This window comes from Rattus norvegicus, chromosome 5 (assembly GCF_021556685.1).
Source record: "Rattus norvegicus strain SHRSP/BbbUtx chromosome 5, alternate assembly SHRSP_T2T, whole genome shotgun sequence".
In the NCBI taxonomy this organism is placed as follows: domain Eukaryota; kingdom Metazoa; phylum Chordata; class Mammalia; order Rodentia; family Muridae; genus Rattus; species Rattus norvegicus.
In genome coordinates, this window is record NC_141538.1 from 63,075,803 (window position 1) to 63,093,586 (window position 17,784).

At 51.0% G+C, this 17,784-nt stretch overlaps 1 protein-coding gene and 1 long non-coding RNA gene across 7 annotated transcripts in view; one reads left to right on the plus strand and one right to left on the minus strand.

Annotated features, from left to right (window-relative positions):
- The window catches only part of Tln1 (talin 1), a 29,858-nt gene that overhangs the window by 11,379 nt on the left and 695 nt on the right, over positions 1-17,784 (minus strand). Inside the window, exons 1-29 of one of the 6 annotated variants that reach the window (XM_087549212.1) lie at positions 14,192-14,224; positions 13,042-13,124; positions 12,484-12,646; positions 12,192-12,289; positions 11,729-11,858; positions 11,479-11,631; positions 11,149-11,291; positions 10,933-11,060; positions 10,203-10,263; positions 9,377-9,481; positions 8,914-9,069; positions 7,331-7,432; positions 7,107-7,183; positions 6,094-6,274; positions 5,842-5,955; positions 5,629-5,737; positions 5,300-5,508; positions 5,065-5,163; positions 4,626-4,676; positions 3,936-4,103; positions 3,469-3,763; positions 2,768-2,934; positions 1,901-2,029; positions 1,630-1,746; positions 1,431-1,544; positions 1,107-1,241; positions 835-963; positions 564-666; positions 251-459 (exon numbers count right to left, since the gene is read on the minus strand). In XM_087549212.1, coding sequence (XP_087405338.1) covers positions 251-459; positions 564-666; positions 835-963; positions 1,107-1,241; positions 1,431-1,544; positions 1,630-1,746; positions 1,901-2,029; positions 2,768-2,934; positions 3,469-3,763; positions 3,936-4,103; positions 4,626-4,676; positions 5,065-5,163; positions 5,300-5,508; positions 5,629-5,737; positions 5,842-5,955; positions 6,094-6,274; positions 7,107-7,183; positions 7,331-7,432; positions 8,914-9,069; positions 9,377-9,481; positions 10,203-10,263; positions 10,933-11,060; positions 11,149-11,291; positions 11,479-11,631; positions 11,729-11,858; positions 12,192-12,289; positions 12,484-12,613 — 3,612 coding nt within the window. In that variant the 5' untranslated portion in view covers positions 12,614-12,646; positions 13,042-13,124; positions 14,192-14,224. 6 annotated transcript variants of the gene reach the window in all.
- Positions 851-14,031, plus strand: LOC134486933 (uncharacterized). Its single transcript, XR_015620850.1, has 3 exons — positions 851-1,268; positions 13,066-13,184; positions 13,859-14,031. It is a non-coding gene; the product is annotated as an uncharacterized LOC134486933 (long non-coding RNA).

Sequence of the window (17,784 nt, forward strand, 5' to 3'; positions counted from 1 at the left end):
CTGGCACTAAAACAGGCAGAAAGGAACTTCTGTAGCTGAACAAACTGAGGCTAGGGTCACAGACAATAATCACACATCCCAAAATACCCACAAACATCCCAAACCCACTGCTCAGCCAGGTTTGTGCCTCAGGCTAACAGATGCTTCTGTGAGCTGGACTGAAAACACGTGCAGTAGAAGAGCGTGCGCCCTGTTGGGCAGGCCTTGTGAAGAGACCTAAGCAAGGGGTGGGCCCCTTCCCAACACTGACCTGGGCAAGCCTTTGCTGGCTCTCCGGGTCCCCTGGATGGCCGGATGCTTTCTTTGCCTCCTCAATGAGGCTGCTGGCCTTGTCCAGAGCGTCACTGGCTGTGTCAAGCACAATGGCCTGCACTGCAGGATCTGTTGTCAGTGCAGCTACACCCCGTGCAGCCTGGGCAAGTGACCTTAGTCCACCTGCTACATCCCGAGCTGCAATACCTGGGCACACAGAGAAAGGTTTGCTCTATCAGCCTCTTCCCCACAAGTTCCCCGTCTCCAGGCGGCATCCCTCGTCCCATTCCCAGCCCTGGATACCTACACACCTGCATAGTTCTCGTTGCCCTGGGCAATCTCCCCCAGCAGCTTGGCGATGGCAGAGCTCACCGCTTTGGTGCTGTTGCCAAGATCTTGGGTACACTTCTCCATCTGCAGATAAGGGGATGAAGGCTCAGGTGGAGGAGGGGAAGGAAGAGGGGGGAGGGCACCTGAGAAGGTCCTTGGGGAAGGAAGGCTGGCAGTTGCATGAAGGCTCTACAGCGGGGCTGAGCAGACTCTGTGGGTAAGCGAGGGCATGCATGAAGGCCGAATCCTCACCGTCTCCCCGGGTAACGGTTTAAGTTTGCCCTCGCGAGCGGCTGCTTTTATCTCCTGCAGGTCCTTCTCTAGATTCTGTACGACGCTCAGTGCGGAGTCCATCTCCAAAGGTCCACATGCCTCCTGAGCCTGTGGCGGTGAGCAGCACAGGGAGGCTGTATTCCTGGGCCGCAGATTAGTCGACCCTCTTGGAGGCTACTCTACGACTTCTCCCCATCCCAGCCGTCTATGTGCTGCGCCTTATGTTCCACAGCTAGAAATGGCTGCCCTACCTTCTGGGCAGCAGTGCGGAGCTCGGCCAGGGCAGTGCCTAGGTTCTTTGCACACTGACTCAGCTGCATCGCTGAAGCCTGGTCCTGAATTGTTGGCACTGAGGCCTTTGCTGCTGCCACCATCTTCCCACCTGGCTGTTGGAGAACACATATGCAAATGAGGTATGTCACCCTCCCTCTAGCCTTTGAATATACATTGGTCAGGATGTAGTAAGCACTCTGTCGGGTTTGGTCTTGGCTAATAGCAGATATTCAGGTTGTGGGGAATGTAAGGTTAGGGAAACATAGGAGGGAGGCTCTGGTCTTAGGAGTGGAGTGTCTTGCCTGCAGGAAGCTCTGGCTGGCAGCAATGAGGGCGAGCTGAGCACTAGGGCTGTCAGGTTGAGCTTGGCTTCCTCGGACACCCTGCACCAGCAATGGAATCTGCTCTGCCACAGCCTGAAGGACAGAAGGTCATGAATACCTCCTTCTGGAACCCCTCTTCTCACCCCTCCCCACTCCCACATACCTCTTGGAGACTTACCTTACAGCTCTGTACCAGTAGTGGCTGGGGGCCTGCAGAGGCCTTGGGGGCAGAGGCTGCATGCTGTGCTGCAGCGATGGTCTGTGTAGCAGAGGCTGCAGCTTGTTTGGCTGCATGCTGGGAAGACAGAGTAATCAGAAGGCCAGGCACTCCCAGGCCCTGGCCTACCAGGCCCTCAGTGTACCCTAAGGAAACACTGGCTTGACCCATCCATCCCTGGCACCCCTCCCTCTGTCTCCATGCCGGCCCCTGCCCAGATCACCAGCCTTACCTCCAGACGCTGCACCAACTTCTTCTTGATGGCATTCTGTGCAGCTGCATTGGTGGCCATGCGGAGCCCCTCAGCCGCTTCACGTAGTCGCTGCTGCTGCTCCTCACTGTCGGGGTGGGCGGCTGCTCCCTGAGAGGAGACACAACCATTATCCATCATTATTTTGATTTCAAAACGCACTCTTTTCTGACTTCTCTAAATCCAGTTTAAAGCTAATCTGTTTTCCTGGTCTAATTTCGAATTACCTTCACTGAGGCTTTAACTGCCGAGAGCTGAAAACTGTTTCAGAAAGGACATGTTGTTGGAAGTCCCGGGGTACTTAATTCCCACTAGGATGTGAATCTTTCAGTGGAACTCTTGCCTGTCCTACAGAATCTTCAGAATTCTGTACTAACCAGTGTGAGCAGGAGGGCCTGGGAAGGGGAAGAAGACTCTCTGGAGAAGGGACCTCGGGGGACCTTGGTGATGCCTTCTGATGGTCTTTATACCTAGTGTGTCAATGTCTAATGTGACCTGACTCTGTATGGCTACTGGAGACCCTTGGACCAAAAGGCTATCCGCCTTCACAGGGGACCAAGAGCAGATACAAGCAGATGTGGTAGCAACACAAGGGAAGTGGGAACAGCAGAACTTCAACATGAAAGAAAAACAGAATGTGGACCCTTATGGTCAGAGTCCACCGGAGTCACAGGGCTAGATGCCTGGCTGGTGGCCCAGCTGCGGGCTGGGAGCCAGGACCTTCCTTGGGAGTTGTTTCCTTATCTAGTCTCTTCTACTTCCCACTCTCCTTGGTCAGCCCATCAGACAAGGTCCTCGCTACTTCCCTTCAGGGTCCAGTTTAGGGTCTGTACAGAAAACTATTCCTACCTTGGCCGCCTCCACCATCTTGGCGGTGGCATCAGCAAGGATCTTGGCAGCACTCAGGAGCTTCCTAGAGTTCTCCAGATCACTCTCCCCCTCAGCATCGGCCTTGATAGCATTGACCAGGTCTGAGGTGGCTTGGGCCAGGATGCGGGCCTGTCGCACCATCTCCCCTGGAACACAGGATAGCCTCAATAAGAAAGCCAGAGATACTGAAAGAGACAGACGATGTAGTCTGGGCTTTCAGGGACAGAGAAGAGATGGGCAAAGGTCTCAAACGATTTCCTGAGAGGAAGGGCAGTTTCCAGCTAGTATTTCTAGTACATGTCTTGAGAGGATGAGGCAGTCTTCTTTGAATGATTTGAGGTAGGTGAAGTGGAGAAGCTACTGTCCCTCCTTTTCTTCCTTGTTTTCAAGCCTAGTGAGCTCTCAACCATGCAACGTGCCACCTACTGCTGGGCATAACCTGGTATCTTTTTGTAAATACTCTAAGGAAGATAGCACAAGTCTTGTGCTTCTTTCTGCTTTACCAATGGGAAGTGGAGGCTCTCCATTCAACAATGAGCCTAGAGATACACAGCTAGAGTAACTAAAGGCCACTGTGCTGATCCTCAGAGGCTGGGTGGCCAGGTCTGTAAGGTAAATGTCCAGTGGTCTTGGGGTACCCACCCTGGGACTTTTGTCTTCCTGGAGGTGAGTACTCTTACCAGCATCACCCATGGAGCTGAAGATATTTTCAGTGACAGTGAGGATGGTATCAGTGGCTTGGTCGTATCGACCAGCAGGCCCAGCCCCTGTGGCATGGGCCTTCACATGCTGCAGCAGCTCATTGAGGGCCTGGGTGACAGCTGTGGCTGCTGCTCCTACCCCTCGCAACAGTTGTCCGTCTTCTGTAGCTGCTTGGGAGGCAGACACACAGCCCTCCACAGCCTTGGCCACCAGTCGTCCCGCCTCTACCAGCTGTTCCTGGCAGACAGGTGAGCTGATCGTAGGAGCTACCACCTGTGGGAAAAGGATTTCAGATGTGCAGGTAAGAGAAGGAGGCTGTGAGATAGGTCTTTGTGGTTTTCACAGTAGTCACTGGGATGGGGGTGAGGCCTTAGAGTCAGAGATAAAACGAGCAGTTTGTATGCATATTATCCAGAGGCAAAGGACACGGCAAATCTGGGCTCACCTTGGTGCAGGCCACTAGTTGGGAAGTGGACAGGGCACACTGTGTAGCTGCAGCAATAACTTGGGTCTGAAGCCCTGAATCCTCTGTGCGCTGGGCCACACTCTTGGCCTTGAGGACCAGGGCGGCTGCAGCACTAGCCACTGCCTTTGCTAGCTGCATCAGAATATCCTGGGAGAGAAAGCAGCCAGTCAGGTCTGAGACTGAGCCTGCGGTCATGGACACTTCTCATTGGCTTAAGCTGCTTCATTATTCCCATTGACTCCAATCAGAGGACAGTATATGCACAAGCAGTTAGAACCTCTCCCAAGCCCCTCTACCTTGAGCACCCAGAAGGAGAGACACTCACCGAGAACAAACCCTCACCAATAGAAACAGAATCTATACCAAAGGGAGAGATGCATGAGGCGGATACACTCGGACAGTGACGGGGAAGGAGGAATAGGTGGTTCAATGAGGGGGGTGCTTCATGTCTCCATGCTGCTCAATCTCAGTGTGCAAGGAGTCATCTGCAGTTTTTGGAGCAAGACCCTGTCCTACCCTATCTGATCTCTTTTCTTCAATCCTGTCAGTCTAGGCCTCCCCAACTCCCATCATGTCTGCTCCCCTAGGGGGTTGAGGAAGAGGCATGGAAGCGAGTGTATGCGGCTCAGAGAGGACCAAGCTGGGAAGGCCCAGGCCAGAGACCGTTACCGTAGGGGAATCGGGGGGAGATGGAGCCCCAGCCCCTCTGGGTACAAACATCTGTATGGGAAATTCAGGGTGAAAAGTCAGCTGAGGCAACTTGCCTAGGGTAGGGGAAAGGAAGGGGGCAGCTAGAGGGACATCACCTTCAATGTGGCGAGGGTGTCTTGAGAGAGCTTAAAGCTGGGGCCATGACTATGTACAGGGAAGTCGGGGCTAAGGACATCATCGATAAGTGCCAAATTGAACCAGGAGATTATATCTGTATTTAGGAGTTCTGAATTCTTACACCCGAGAGAACAGGCGCTTTCAGTACTGTATCTGGAAGCATGATTGGGCTGGTCTGGATGGGTTACCTCACAGAAAAAGGGGCTAAGTAAGGTCTAGATTTCGGATCAGAGATCACCTCCTAGGAGTGGGGGCTCTGGGAGCTGGGTTTATCACCAACCTGGAAGTGGGGGTCAGTGTCACTCTCCCCAATTTGCTGCAACAGCTCCCCACTGGCCTGGCCCACGTTCCCAGCCGCCTGCAGCAGGTTCTGACGGGGCTGTGGAGAATGGACACCTGTCAGAAGCTGCGTGACGCTGGCCATGTGCCCACAGGTCTCACTAGCTCCTGGGCAGCACTTCCTTCTTGGGGTGGAACCCTGTGTCCACCCTCACCACAGCCCTGTGGCCTCTGACCTCAGCACTGGCGGGCTGAGCGCTGCGAAGCAGTTCTGACACTGCCCCTGCAAGGCCCTTTGCTGCTTGCAGAAGGGGCCGGCCATTGCCACCTTCATCCTCCAGCAGGGCAGCCAACAACTTCACTCCACGGGACATCTCCGTCAGGTTGGAAGAGATGGTGGTGACTGCACAGCCCACTGCGGTATAGTCTGTCTCTGCAGGGTCTCCTAAAGACAGAGAGCAGAGGAAGACGCTGAGGTGGAATGGGGAGGCACCATTGCAATTAGAGGTGGACACACCCACAACGTGCCACAGCGCGTCACGGCAGTCACACATTCGCAGCCTACCTGCTGTCAGGTTTACCACGGAGGCAGTGCCAGCTGTGATGGCATCTACCTGGGAGTGGATCTCATGCTTTGATTCATCCATCTTGTTCTTACGCCAAGCTTTGGAGGCCTGAGAGAAAAAGGCAGAACCTTAGGCCTACTCTGGTTTAATCCCCCTCTCCTCCTTACAGTCCCAGCTGGAACCACTTGGCTTCTTTTCTACCGCATACTCACAGCATCCTGGCCCAGAGGGGGCAGAGCATCAAAGTCATCAAGAGCAGCTTGGGCGGCCTGCACAGCCTGCATGCTGGAGTTAATGGTTCCAGTGAGCGCCTGCTGGGCTGAAGTCTAAAAGACAGAGAAGAGGAAGAGACAGAATGGGGCATCCAAGAAAGCAAAGATCAAGTAAAGGTTGGGGGAGGCTGCTTACTCGTGACACTTAGGATAGGGACCTGTGTGCCATGACACAGGTGGGAGCGTTCTTACCAAAGGTGGCATGTGTCCGCGGTGCATCTGGCCACTGGTAACCTGCTGCTGGGCAGGCGGCATGCTCCCCACTTGGAAATTCTCAGGGCCAGAGGCTCCAGAGCGCATGATGGCTGGTAGGGCCACAGAGCCATGCTCTGCTTTCCCCACTCGGTTGTATTGCTGCTGAAGGACTGTTGACCTGGGGACATGATGAGCAGTTACAATGCCTCTGCAGTGTAGGATCTAGGGCAGGGCTTCTCAACCTTCCTAATTCTACCACCCTTTAATACAGCTCCTCATGCTGTGGTTACCATACCAAAACCATATCCCCAACCATAACCCCAATACCCAACCATAAAATTATTACATTGCTAGTTCCTAACTGAAATATTACTACAAACTGTTATACTGTAATATTATTAATTGAAATACTGCAATAAATTGAAATGTCTTTTACATTTGATATGCAGGTTATAGGATATGTGACTCCCCCTAAAGGGGTCAGGACCCACAGGTTGGGAACAGTTGATCTAGGGATTAATGAACTCTTGTTAATAAAGCCTGAGCCGGGGCTGGGGATTTAGCTCAGTGGTAGAGCGCTTACCTAGGAAGCGCAAGGCCCTGGGTTCGGTCCCCAGCTCCGAAAAAAAGAACCAAAAAAAAAAAAAATAAAATAAAATAAAGCCTGAGCCAAGGGAAGAACCATGTGCTGGAGCAATGGCTCAGCAGTTAACAGGACCTGCTGGGTTGGGGATTTAGTTCAGTGGTAAGGCCCTGGGTTCGGTACCCAGCTCCGAAAAAAAGAAAAGAGGAAAACAAAAAAAAAAACAGGACCTGCTGTTCTTGCAAGGACCAGAACCCACATCAGACAGCTTACAACCACTGTTCCAGGACACAGGGACTCCAGTTCCAAGGGACCCAACACCTGTTCTGGCCTGCAAACACCTAAGTGTGCCCAAACTGTTCAAAGGATGTAGTCAAGCCGTACTTTCCCTACTCAAGGAACGACATCAGCCCAACTCCCTTCCTACTTTTTGGGAGAAACTGAGTCCTCCAACATAGTAGACTCTTCATCTCCCTCCAGCCCAAAATGGTCCTTGCTTTTTTTCTGTAAGAAGGAAAAAGGAAGAAGAGTTGAGGCCATTAAATAAGAGGCAGTCAGCCATTTTCTAGAACTTGGGTCCTGTTTGTAGAGGACTGGCTCAGGGAGCAGAGGGCCTGAGAATGCTCTGTCAGGCTGGGTGGAGGCACTCACCTTCTTAAGGATGATGTCGATGTAGCCAGCAATGAGCTGTGCAATCTGCTCCCCTTCAGTCGTCTGTACTGAGTAGTAGCCATCCTGGTAGTCTCCAAAGTCCTACAGTGACAAGGTGGGGACTGAGCAGCATGGAAATGGGGAGGAGGAAAGGTGCCACGTGCACTTGATATAGACACTGTCTGTGCCGCCGACCCTGTAGGAACCCGGCCCATCATCCTTCAACCATTAGATTGATTTATTTATATATGTGAGTACACTGTAGCTGTCTTCAGACACACCAGAAGAGGGCATCTGATCCCATTACAGATGGCTGTGAGCCACCATGTGGTTGCTGGGAATTGAACTCAGGACCTCTGGGAGAGCAGTCAGTGCTCTTAACCTCTGGACCACCTCTCCAGCCCCACCATTGGTTTATCTCCCTCTTGAGGGGATATTTTGCGCGGGCAGTGGCCTTTCTGCTACAGTTTCATACACATGTCATTTAGACTCTTCACTCCTCCCCAGAGGATACAATTGGGAAAACATCAGCGAGTTTATTAAATCACCGTCCTTGAAGACTGGCAAAAACATCCAAAGTAGAAAACAGCATCGATCATTTCTATTTTCATTATGTGGTACTCTATCAAATTGGTATCAGTTTTAATTCATAACCTCAGAACTAGAAAACCGGAGGGAAAGAACAACTGTAAACAGCTGGTGCTGAAGAAGGGAGGCTTGTCTTTCTATTAGCTTGTCCTTACACGTCATGAAACCTCAGCTTGCTGGCTACAGCTATGTTCTGTCAACTTCCTTTTATTTGCCTTTTTGACACTGGCTGGTCTGATCCTCACTATTTAGTCCAGCCTAGTCTCAAATGCACAGCAAACCCCTTTGCCTTGGAGTGCTAAGTGCTGGGGTTATACACATAACCACGCCCAACTTGCTTTTCTTCTCTTTCCCTTTTTTAAAAAATAGTTTTACGTATGTTGTGGTACTAGGGACTGAAGTCCCTTTACATATGCTAGGCAAGTGCTTTATCACTGAGGACACAACCCCTGTGGTAGTTTGAATGAGATACCTCCCCGTCCTCACCCCTCCCCCAGTCTCAGGCATTTGATCAGTTGGCTGTACTGTTTAGGGAAGATGAGAAGGCAGGTCCTTGCTGGATAAAGTATGCCATAGGGGGCAGGCTTTCCCCAGTTTGCTCTCTGCTTCCTACCTGCAGTTTAAAATGGGCGCCCTCAGTTCTTCCTGCCTCTATGCCTGCCTGCTGCCCCACCTCCCACACTGTGATGGTGATGGGCTCTCAACCCACTATAATCATAAACCCTCCTCTGTAAGCTGCCATAGTCATGTTGTTTTATCATAGCAATAGAAGGTAACTCTCCAAGCTCTGCTGAATTTAAAGAGTGCATCGGTCACCTAGCCATCAACACACTTCATTCTCTAAGAGCTTCTCCACCTCCTCTAACCTCCACGTCCCACAACTCTGTTCTGGAGTCATATTCAACGCACTCTGCCCTAAAGGAGGGGGAAAGACCTTTGTACTTGCGCTTCTTGAACAACCCCAAGGCCTTTCCCACTGGAATCCTAGCACCCACCAAAGTGAAGCTCTTGGGAGAGGCAGCCCAGCGTTTGATGTTGGTGAGGCTCCATTCCTGGATCACCTCCTTGGTCTTCTCATCCACACGCATCACACATTCCTTGGTGATGCCCAACAGCCTGGGCACTAGTTTATTCTTCCCCTTCATCTTTTCCTGTGAGACAGAGGTTGGAATTGGTGTTATAGGTTAAAGGTCAAATGTGATCAGCTCTAGACCACAAGGGGATGCTGCCGAGGCCAGGAGGGCTAAGCTACTGTGTTCACAGGCAGGCTCAGGACAAGGGACAGAGGCATAGCCTAGGGAAAGGAGGGAGTGACAGCAATGGAGGAGTGACAAGAGACAAGATGTACACGGTCAGAGGACGTCACGATGGGAAAGAATGAAGCCAAGTCAAGGAGTTCAGGGAGACAGGAAAGGGAAGAATGACATAAGGCAGGCAGGAAGAAGGGTCAGAACTCACCTTCACTAGGAAGAAGGAGACACCGTAAGTCTTGAGGGAACGGGCCAGCTTCACATAGCGTACCTTGGCCTCAATTTCACTCATCTGCCCACAATTTTTGTGCGCCTTCAAGTTGGAAAGGGGGAAAAGTTAGCCGTATGGGGCTAATGTCACAATGCAGGAGACAAGCTAGGATGTTAACTGTAATGGCAGAGGATTATGGGCACACAGAAGGGTTTAGGAAGGCACGAGATGAGGAGATGCAACGTGGGCTGGCTAAGGAGCAGAAGCAACAATGTAAGAAATGCGGTTAAGGAACTTGCAGACGGTCTGCAGACGGTACTAGAGAGTTAAGGAGTAGGAGAGTCCAGGATCATCAGAGCTCAAAGGAGAAGGCCTTTGGGGCTGAGTATTCAGTCGGGTAAGACTTTACATTCACAGTAGTTTCAGGTGAAATAGCTCAGTGATGCTCCTATCCGGCTTCCACAGAGAAAACGCAAGGAAAATACCAGGCTGAGCCAAGCATGGTAACTCATATTCACAATCCCAATTCTCAGGGGGCTGACGTAAGAGGATTGCTGTGCACTAGAGGCCAGCCTGGGCCTCAAAGTGAGACCCAGTCTCAAACAAAAAGCAAAACCCAAAATGGAAATTCCCCAGCAAAATTGCTGATGAGCTGGGACTAAAATCCACATCTTCTGCTTTCTTTGCATAAGACAGGTAGGAGAACAGCTCGGAGGGTAGAAGCGAGGTGAGCAGAGATGGAGAAGGTAGGGTCCACTTAGCCAGGAGAGTCAAGCAGCCAAGCTCCCAGGTCATCCCAGACACTTTCCCCTACCCCATTCACCTGAAAGATCTTACGCTCTCCCTTCTGCTTCACATACTCCTTGGGCAGGAAGTCCTTCAGGCTACACCAGAAAAGGGAGGGTCAGCATGGAGTGGATAGCATCAGGGGCATGTGGGCCATGAACTGTGGGCCTAGAGGTTTGAGGAAATGTCTAGGACAGTATCATCTCTGAGAAAGACTGAGGAGACTGGTCTGCACTGGCTTCTGCAAGACTGGGGACTCAACATGAGCTCCTGAGTGAACTGTGCTTTCTGTGGGAAGGGAACTGAGGAAACTTAAATTGAAGGCTTAGTTTTCTGAGAAAGAGGGAGCCAAGAAGAGAGAAAGCTCCCTACAAGGATGACCATGCACTTAGGAAACTAAGAAAGTCTCATTAAAGTCTTTGGATCCTGAGAAATACCAGTGAATGTGATTTGGGGACCCTTTTAATTTAATGTTTCCTGCAAGGAAAATGTCCTATTTTACTTTGGCTGATAGAACAAATTCCCAGAGAATCTAAAACAAACAAAAGCCAGTTCCGGGGGAAAGGGCAGAGACACTGAACATTCCCACTTTGATGGGGTCAGTGAGGAGACAAAGGACGGTGGTGGCTGAGAGGGTGATGATCTGCGGGTGTCAACCCTCAGACCTTGAAAGAGGAAATCAGGGAAGAAGGCTTGGGGTGCAGACAGGTCATTGGGTCACAGTGGTAAGGGAGTCTCAAGCCATAACATGGACGTGGCTCACTTACTCAAGGAAGCCAGCCTTGTGCTTCTGTTCATTGTGAGGTCCAAACTGGATCTGGCATTGGAAGCCTGCAAACTCACAGGCCTTGTCAAAGGAGACAGGGTGGGAGCCGTTCAGGATGTCATCTCGTGCCTGGAGATCATAGAATGCCAGTGTATGGGCAGGGATTTCCCTGTTAACTCTGCCCAACCCCACCTCACCAGCCAACTCTTCTCCACACCTGCACATAAAGAAGGTTCAGCTGTACAGGGTCGCGGGAGTCCACATTCTGGTCTGAGTAGAAGAACTTTCTCCGCAGCAGCAACGTCTCATGCTCTTCCACTCCCTGTTCCCTCAGTGTCCGCCCATGGTCCAGCCAGTTCACTGGAACACAGAGCATAGGACCCTTTGCACCAACCCCACATAGTCCCTTGTTGCCCAGTGCCCGAGTTTTTACTTCTTCAGTGCCGGCCTTTCCTCATAGAAGTGTAAGTTGCATGACTCAGGGTAAATAGGAAATAAATGGCTGCCCTTCCCCTCCCTACATTTCCCAGGACGCGTCTCTGCTTACACTCATCGTCTGTGTGCAACTTCTGCTTTAGTTTCTCCATCTTCTTTTCATCTCGCAACAGGGTCTTGTCTTTTCTTAGGGTCCCTGTCCCCTCATCCTTCTTTTCTTCCATCAGCTCTCGAACCAGTGAATATTCGTCATGGTTGGTGATACCTAGGGAAAAGGGAAGGTTTGGTTAACTCCCCAACCATAGGTCTTTTGACAGAGTGGGAACCTCCTGGCCCAGGCTGTCACTACCAAGACCCCTTACCAATTCGGGCACAGATAGTCATGAGCATGTCTGTGACAGTCTTGGAGTCATCCACCATGATAGTCTTCACAGTTCCATCTAACATCCGGATCTTCAGGGGTCTCTGTTTTTTTCTGTACTCCATGGTGTCCTGTTGGGGCAGGGAGAGGTGGTCAGGGCCTATTTAAACTGGTTCTCTTTCCCCAGCCAAGGAGAAGGAAAGGAAAGTAAATTACTAAGTGGAAGACTACTCCAAAAGGAGGCCATTTTGACTGCCTGTGTCAGAAAGCCACATGTGCTGGCCCGGTATGTGAAAAGCCCAGGGTTCAGGGAAGGAGCTGGTATGTGAAAAGCCCAGGGTTCAGGGAAGGAGCTGGTTTGAGGAAGGAAGAGAGAGGAGGAGCAGACACAACATGGGTGCTGGGAACAAGTGACACAGCAGGTAGAGAGCACGTGGGTGGCCAATGATGATGGAGTTACTCACCCCATTTCGGAGCATGTAGTAGTCCAGAGCTTTCCCAGCCTCGAGCCAGATACCTTTTTTGGGGTCATCATCTGACAGAAATAGCCCAAAGTCGCTGGCTAAAAGAGATGGTAGATCACCTTAGACTTACAAAAACTTCACTGTGGCCAAACAGCCAGACCTCTCTCTCCCATGATCTTGGAGCACAGGTCTGAGGGGTGAGGAACTTAGAACACAATGGGGACACTGCTCAAGACCAAGAGAGTAAGGGATGAAGGATTCCTGCCCCCACCACCTCAGTAGTCAGACTCACGAGGGCCAGCCAGGGCCTCTGGGATCCGCTCACGAATCATGCGGCAGGCATCGTACACCATGGTAGACGGCTCAAACTGCATCGTCTTCACCACGTTCCCAATGCTGATCCTCAGCGAAAGCGCAACCATGGTGGCAGCTTCTGCTCTTCGGCCTGGCGATACCTGGCCAGCAGCACCAGAGCATTAGAACACACCCTCAGTGGAGTGACTCAGAGTCCCAGAGAGACTTTTAAGGGAATCACCATGACAGAAAACAATAGTAAGTTCTTTTGTCCTATGAATTTCAAAAGGTGAAGACCACTTAAGACATCCCAGAGAGAAGCTGGTCGGTCTCTATAGAGACAATAGCAGGCCTGAGATGCAGTGTCAGCTGAGGACACTGTCCTGCCTGCACCACTGGAATTCGTGCCTCTCTGGTTCCAAGTGCCTTCCTCGGCCTCTTGTTTCTGTTCACGTCTTTCCCCAACCCGCCTCTGCCTTGTCTTTTCCTTTTCCAGGGTCAGTTTTTTCCTTTTCCCTGCCCTGGGATTTCAGGGATTTCAGAGCGCGACGCTGACCTCATGTGGCCTTCCCTCTTACAGGTTCGCCTTCTTCTTGGCAAAGTGCAGCATCCCGGGGGCTCCTGAGTCCTGCAAACTTCCTGTGGCAGCATGCCAGGGAGACCTACTTGTATCCCTGCTTTCTTCCAACCTGAATCACGGTACAATTATGACTCTCTGTCCAGAGACCTCGGAAATGACCTAGTCAATACTTCTTGGAGAGGAGAAAGTTTCAGGGCCAACAGCCCAGACACTGAGACTCAAGCCTTACCGCAGTCTCTTGTACTCTTCTCCATCACACTGTCACCATCTTAACTAGGAACCCAGGTGATGCTTTCAGCGCAGCTCAGTGTTTGCAAGGCCAAATTCCCTCTACCTTTCAGCACCATGAGCAGCAGGTGGCACGCAGCCCCAAGATGACAGGTCTGCCCTGATGCTTGACCCAGTGTGCAATGGGACTAGGTGCCTCTTAACTAAAAAAGGAGGGAATGTGGCCTCCCCACTCCTCACCTGACAAACGGCTAGTCCAAGGGGGAAAGCAGGACTAAGGGAAAGACTAGGAAGCAGGCAGGTACCACAATACAGAATCAGGTACATTAGGAGGGGCGGGGCAGAGGAAAAAGACACTAGGAAAGGTGGAGTGGGAGAGTTGACAGCCTTAAGAGAAACCAGATCCAGATGTAGGAAACACCAGGGTCACTGACTAGGAGGACATTCCTGACCACATACACAGTTCAGGATTACAAAGAAAAGCAGCATAGCCTGCACTCCATCTTTACCCCAATGAAAGCACCTCCCAACCTCCTCAGCCTCTCTGCCCTCTCCTTGCTCCTAGGGGAACCTTTCCAGCAGTGGGACAGACCTGGCTGTGGAGAGTGAGGGCTGGTCAGAGAAGCAGAGTCCAAGGAACCAGAGCAGGACTGAAGGACTTCAGCCTAAGCTGAAAGTGCATGTGTGCCCCTCCGCCCCCATTTCCTCCGGACATATGGATACCCACTTCTTCCTCTGGTAAGGTCCCGATAAGAGAGTTGAGTCATGCCTGTCCTCCTCCAGGCTGAGTAGCTATCTATACAACTAATTGAGTGTGAAGGAAGTCAAGGAATTGGACATTGAGTTGGGACCAGCAGTGGCAAAGAACAAGAACCCTGGGACTAGGAGTAGAAAGTACCTGCTTCCTGTCTGAATCTGAGAGCCCTGATCCCTCTCTATCATGTTTTATCAAGAGCAACAACACCCTCCTCATGTCCCCCTTCCCAGAGACTCCTCCCCTCAATACATTCCTCAGATGCATTCCAGACGCGTTGGGCAATTGGAGGGGGGTGTGGAGGACAGGAGGTCAAATCCCAGCAAGGAATGGAATGCAAGTATACTAGGGCTAAGGAATTTTGGGGTACATGGAGAATATCACTAGTGTAGGTACCTACAAGGGGTTCTACAGAAAGATAGGGAGTTACAGGGGACAAAGGGAGAGAGAAAGCTGAAGACAGAGTCAGAATGTAAGAGGGTTGGGGGAATAACACTCAGTCTGTTACCAAATTTGGCCTCTGAGTCGCCGGGAGGGGAGGGGAGGGGGGAGGAGCTTGTGGGTGAGACTGACATATCCGGCCCCAGGCTGCTGGAGGCTCATTTTGGGCTGGACCGGGCAGCTGAAGGGCTGGGTCTGACTTCCTTCAACACAGGGTCTGTGTTCATATCCACACATGCATTCTCATTCTCGCCAAGGCCCCTCAGCTTATACACAGGACTGACTCCTTCCCACAAACTGCCTGTGCAGTCTACACGGATCTTGTCTGGTTTCACAGCCCCTACAAAGATCTATCTTTTTGTAGGTAGCACATGCACACACAGTTTCCCCACCAGTGCACCAGGCCCACTGCCCAGCTCCCAGTGTCTTGCCTTCCATTATGTGCCTTTTCCCCCATGCATTCTGCACGGCCCACGGTGGGAAGGCCCGAGGCCAAACTTTCAGTGGCCAGGAAGCTCGTTGAGATGAGTAAGATCTAGACTCTGCTTTCTGTAGGTTGCCAGCCTTCCAGGTGGGTGGAAAAGCTAAATACAGAGCTACTGAGAAGGCAGGCTGTTAAAGGAGCCAAAATGTGTACATTCGGAAAAGGGATCCGTAGGCTAGGGAAGGGGGAGTGAAGGATCCATGAAAGCTATCATTTGAAGTTAGAATTTTAAGAACATGAAGATAGTAAGAAGTAACAGCGATGTGTCATTTATTGACTATACGTTAATTGCAGTATACACATAATTTCAGTTAACCCTTACAACAACCCTGCAAGGTAGGTGTCATTATCTCCGTTTTTACAGATTAGGAAACCGAGGGAGGCTCCAGAATGTTAAATGCTTTTCCAAAGTACTTGTCCAAGTAATAAGGGTGAAGCCAAAATCCAAACCCAGGTCTCTCTGCCTCCAGAGCCCCAGCTCTCTCCATTAGGTCAGTCGAAGATGAGTCAAAGGTATCGTCCCAGGCACAGAGAATAGCATTAGCAAAGGTGGAGAGGCAGGAAATCGTGGAGGAGCGCCCAGGAAAGTGAGTAGGCAAGCTGGCTGAAGAACGGGGCACCTGCAAGGGAGCAGCGGTGGGGAAGTCAGGGTTAAGACGGAAAGGCAAAAGCAGAGAGAAGAATATGAGGAACCTAACTGACTAGAGGGGAACAGGAGGCCAAGGAAGCTTTAAACAGCGACACCCCCAGAACTGGGTTTTAGGGCAACTTTGGGGCCAAGTTAGGAGGACAATGTATTAGTACAAGAGATAATAAAGCCAGAGTTAAAGTTGCATCGGGAGGAAGTTGCCATTCAGAAGAAAAGTGGAACTGACATATGAGACTCTTCTGTCAAATCCCAGAAAACTGAGGCCCACGTTAGCTTTCTATGACCAGTACCCATTTACTGACAGCTTCAGTTTAACATAACCAGGGAAGGGGGTGGGATTAAGTTAGGATGTGGGAATGAAGCTGTGAGGGAAAGGGATGTGATATGAAGTATTCACAGGCAGGGGCACAGAGGTGGGGTTACTGACAATGTCAGGCTGACTGGGGATGACAGGGTGATGGTAGGAAACTGACACATGATGAGCGACTGAGCCAGGAGGGGAGGGAGAAGCATGAGTCTATGCATGCTGACTAAACTGGGGATGACAGAGTGGGTTCGGAGGCCGGGTCAGGAGCTTCAGAAGAGCTGGGGATGTGGTAAGCAGCTAAATTAGGCTACGGTGTGAGAGTGAGAAGACTCTGACAGCGTCTAAACAATGCTGGAGGAGAGGCAGCAAGGGGCAGAGCCAGCGGCTGAAACAGGCTGGGGAAGGGACAGTGTTGTGGTCAGTGGCAGGGTCAAGCTGGGAGTGACATGGGGTGTGGTCAGCGGCCTGGCTGGGCGTGGGATCAGTAAGACCAAGTTTCCTCTTTGGGTATCATTTCCTCTTTTCTGTTGGGGAGTGGGGGAAGGGGATCTACAACTGGACCTAGAAGTAAAAGAAGGCTCAGAAACCAGGGGGTACACATAGGAGGAGCGTTGGGGAGGGGGGTATTTAGCAGCTGACCAGGTGGTGTGCAAGCATGAGAAAGTGCTTCCCAATGATGGGGAAGCTCAGGTTTGAGTGATGGGGAAGGAGGATGGTAAGTGGCTCAGATGAACAGCAGGGGGAGAGCAAGCTAAAGACCATGGAAATATCTATAAGGAAGCATAAAGGTGTGCAATGTAGAGACAGAGAAGGCAGTGTGTGGAGAATGAGGGAGGCTGTGGAGTAAAACTGTCACCATTCAGTGGGCAGTGTTTTCTTGGTCAGCTTCCCCTCAGTCACAGGCCTCATCTTCCCATTCCCCACTCAGGACCTTGTTTGAGTCTCTTTGCATTTTCCACTTCCCACCTAGCAAACAACAGAGTCCAGAAATCCCTGTCTCCCAGTGATGGTGGCCCCTGGAAGTCTTGGGCTTAGGCAGGAGAGTAAAGAAAGTGGAGTCCCAGATGCTGGCAGTTCTAGCTGACATCCAGAGCTCTGTCATCTCTTTGGATAAAAGGAGCCTCTGTGATCACACAGGAATAAGAGAGCTCACTACAAAACAAAGGCAGCTACTTGCTGCCCAACTTCTTACATTTTACCTGTTCAGCTGTAGCTGCAGCCTTGACTCTGATGCTATCACTAATTCCTAACATTAATCCTGACTTTATTTTGTATCCTAATTCCCTATATTTTGACACTTACCCCTTTCCTAGCACACAACCATACTAATCTGGCTTTTATTTTTAGGCCCAAATCCCCTAACTTTAACCCTAAATACTGCCCCTCTCCCCAGTCCTAAAGCTCATTTCTACCTTGATTCTTAATTCACCTTCTCACTGTTTATTCTTAATACTGACCATGACAATGGCCTTTAATCCCTGAAACGAGCTTCTAAGCCAATTCCTGTTGTTGATCCTTAACCCGATCCTGTACTCTGACTTATGCTGGTCATTCCAGAAAATAATGACCTCAGTTTAAATGTCACAAACACGAAAGAGACTTGACTCATGCATGTTTAAAATGTAGTCCAGCTTCTTAACTTCTAATGGGATCCTTGCTTCCTAAACCCGACGCACCTAACTCAAACTCACCCAAAGTTTTCCTAACCACATACTCACTATCGGCTAACACCAAAGCCCATCCCCGCCCAATGCCTCACTGCCACCCCATTTCTACCCGTCCCAAAAACTATCCGAGACAGAGAACTGTCTACTCCCGCGAAAAGGGCCTGTCTCTCGCAACACGGCTGGCTTAAT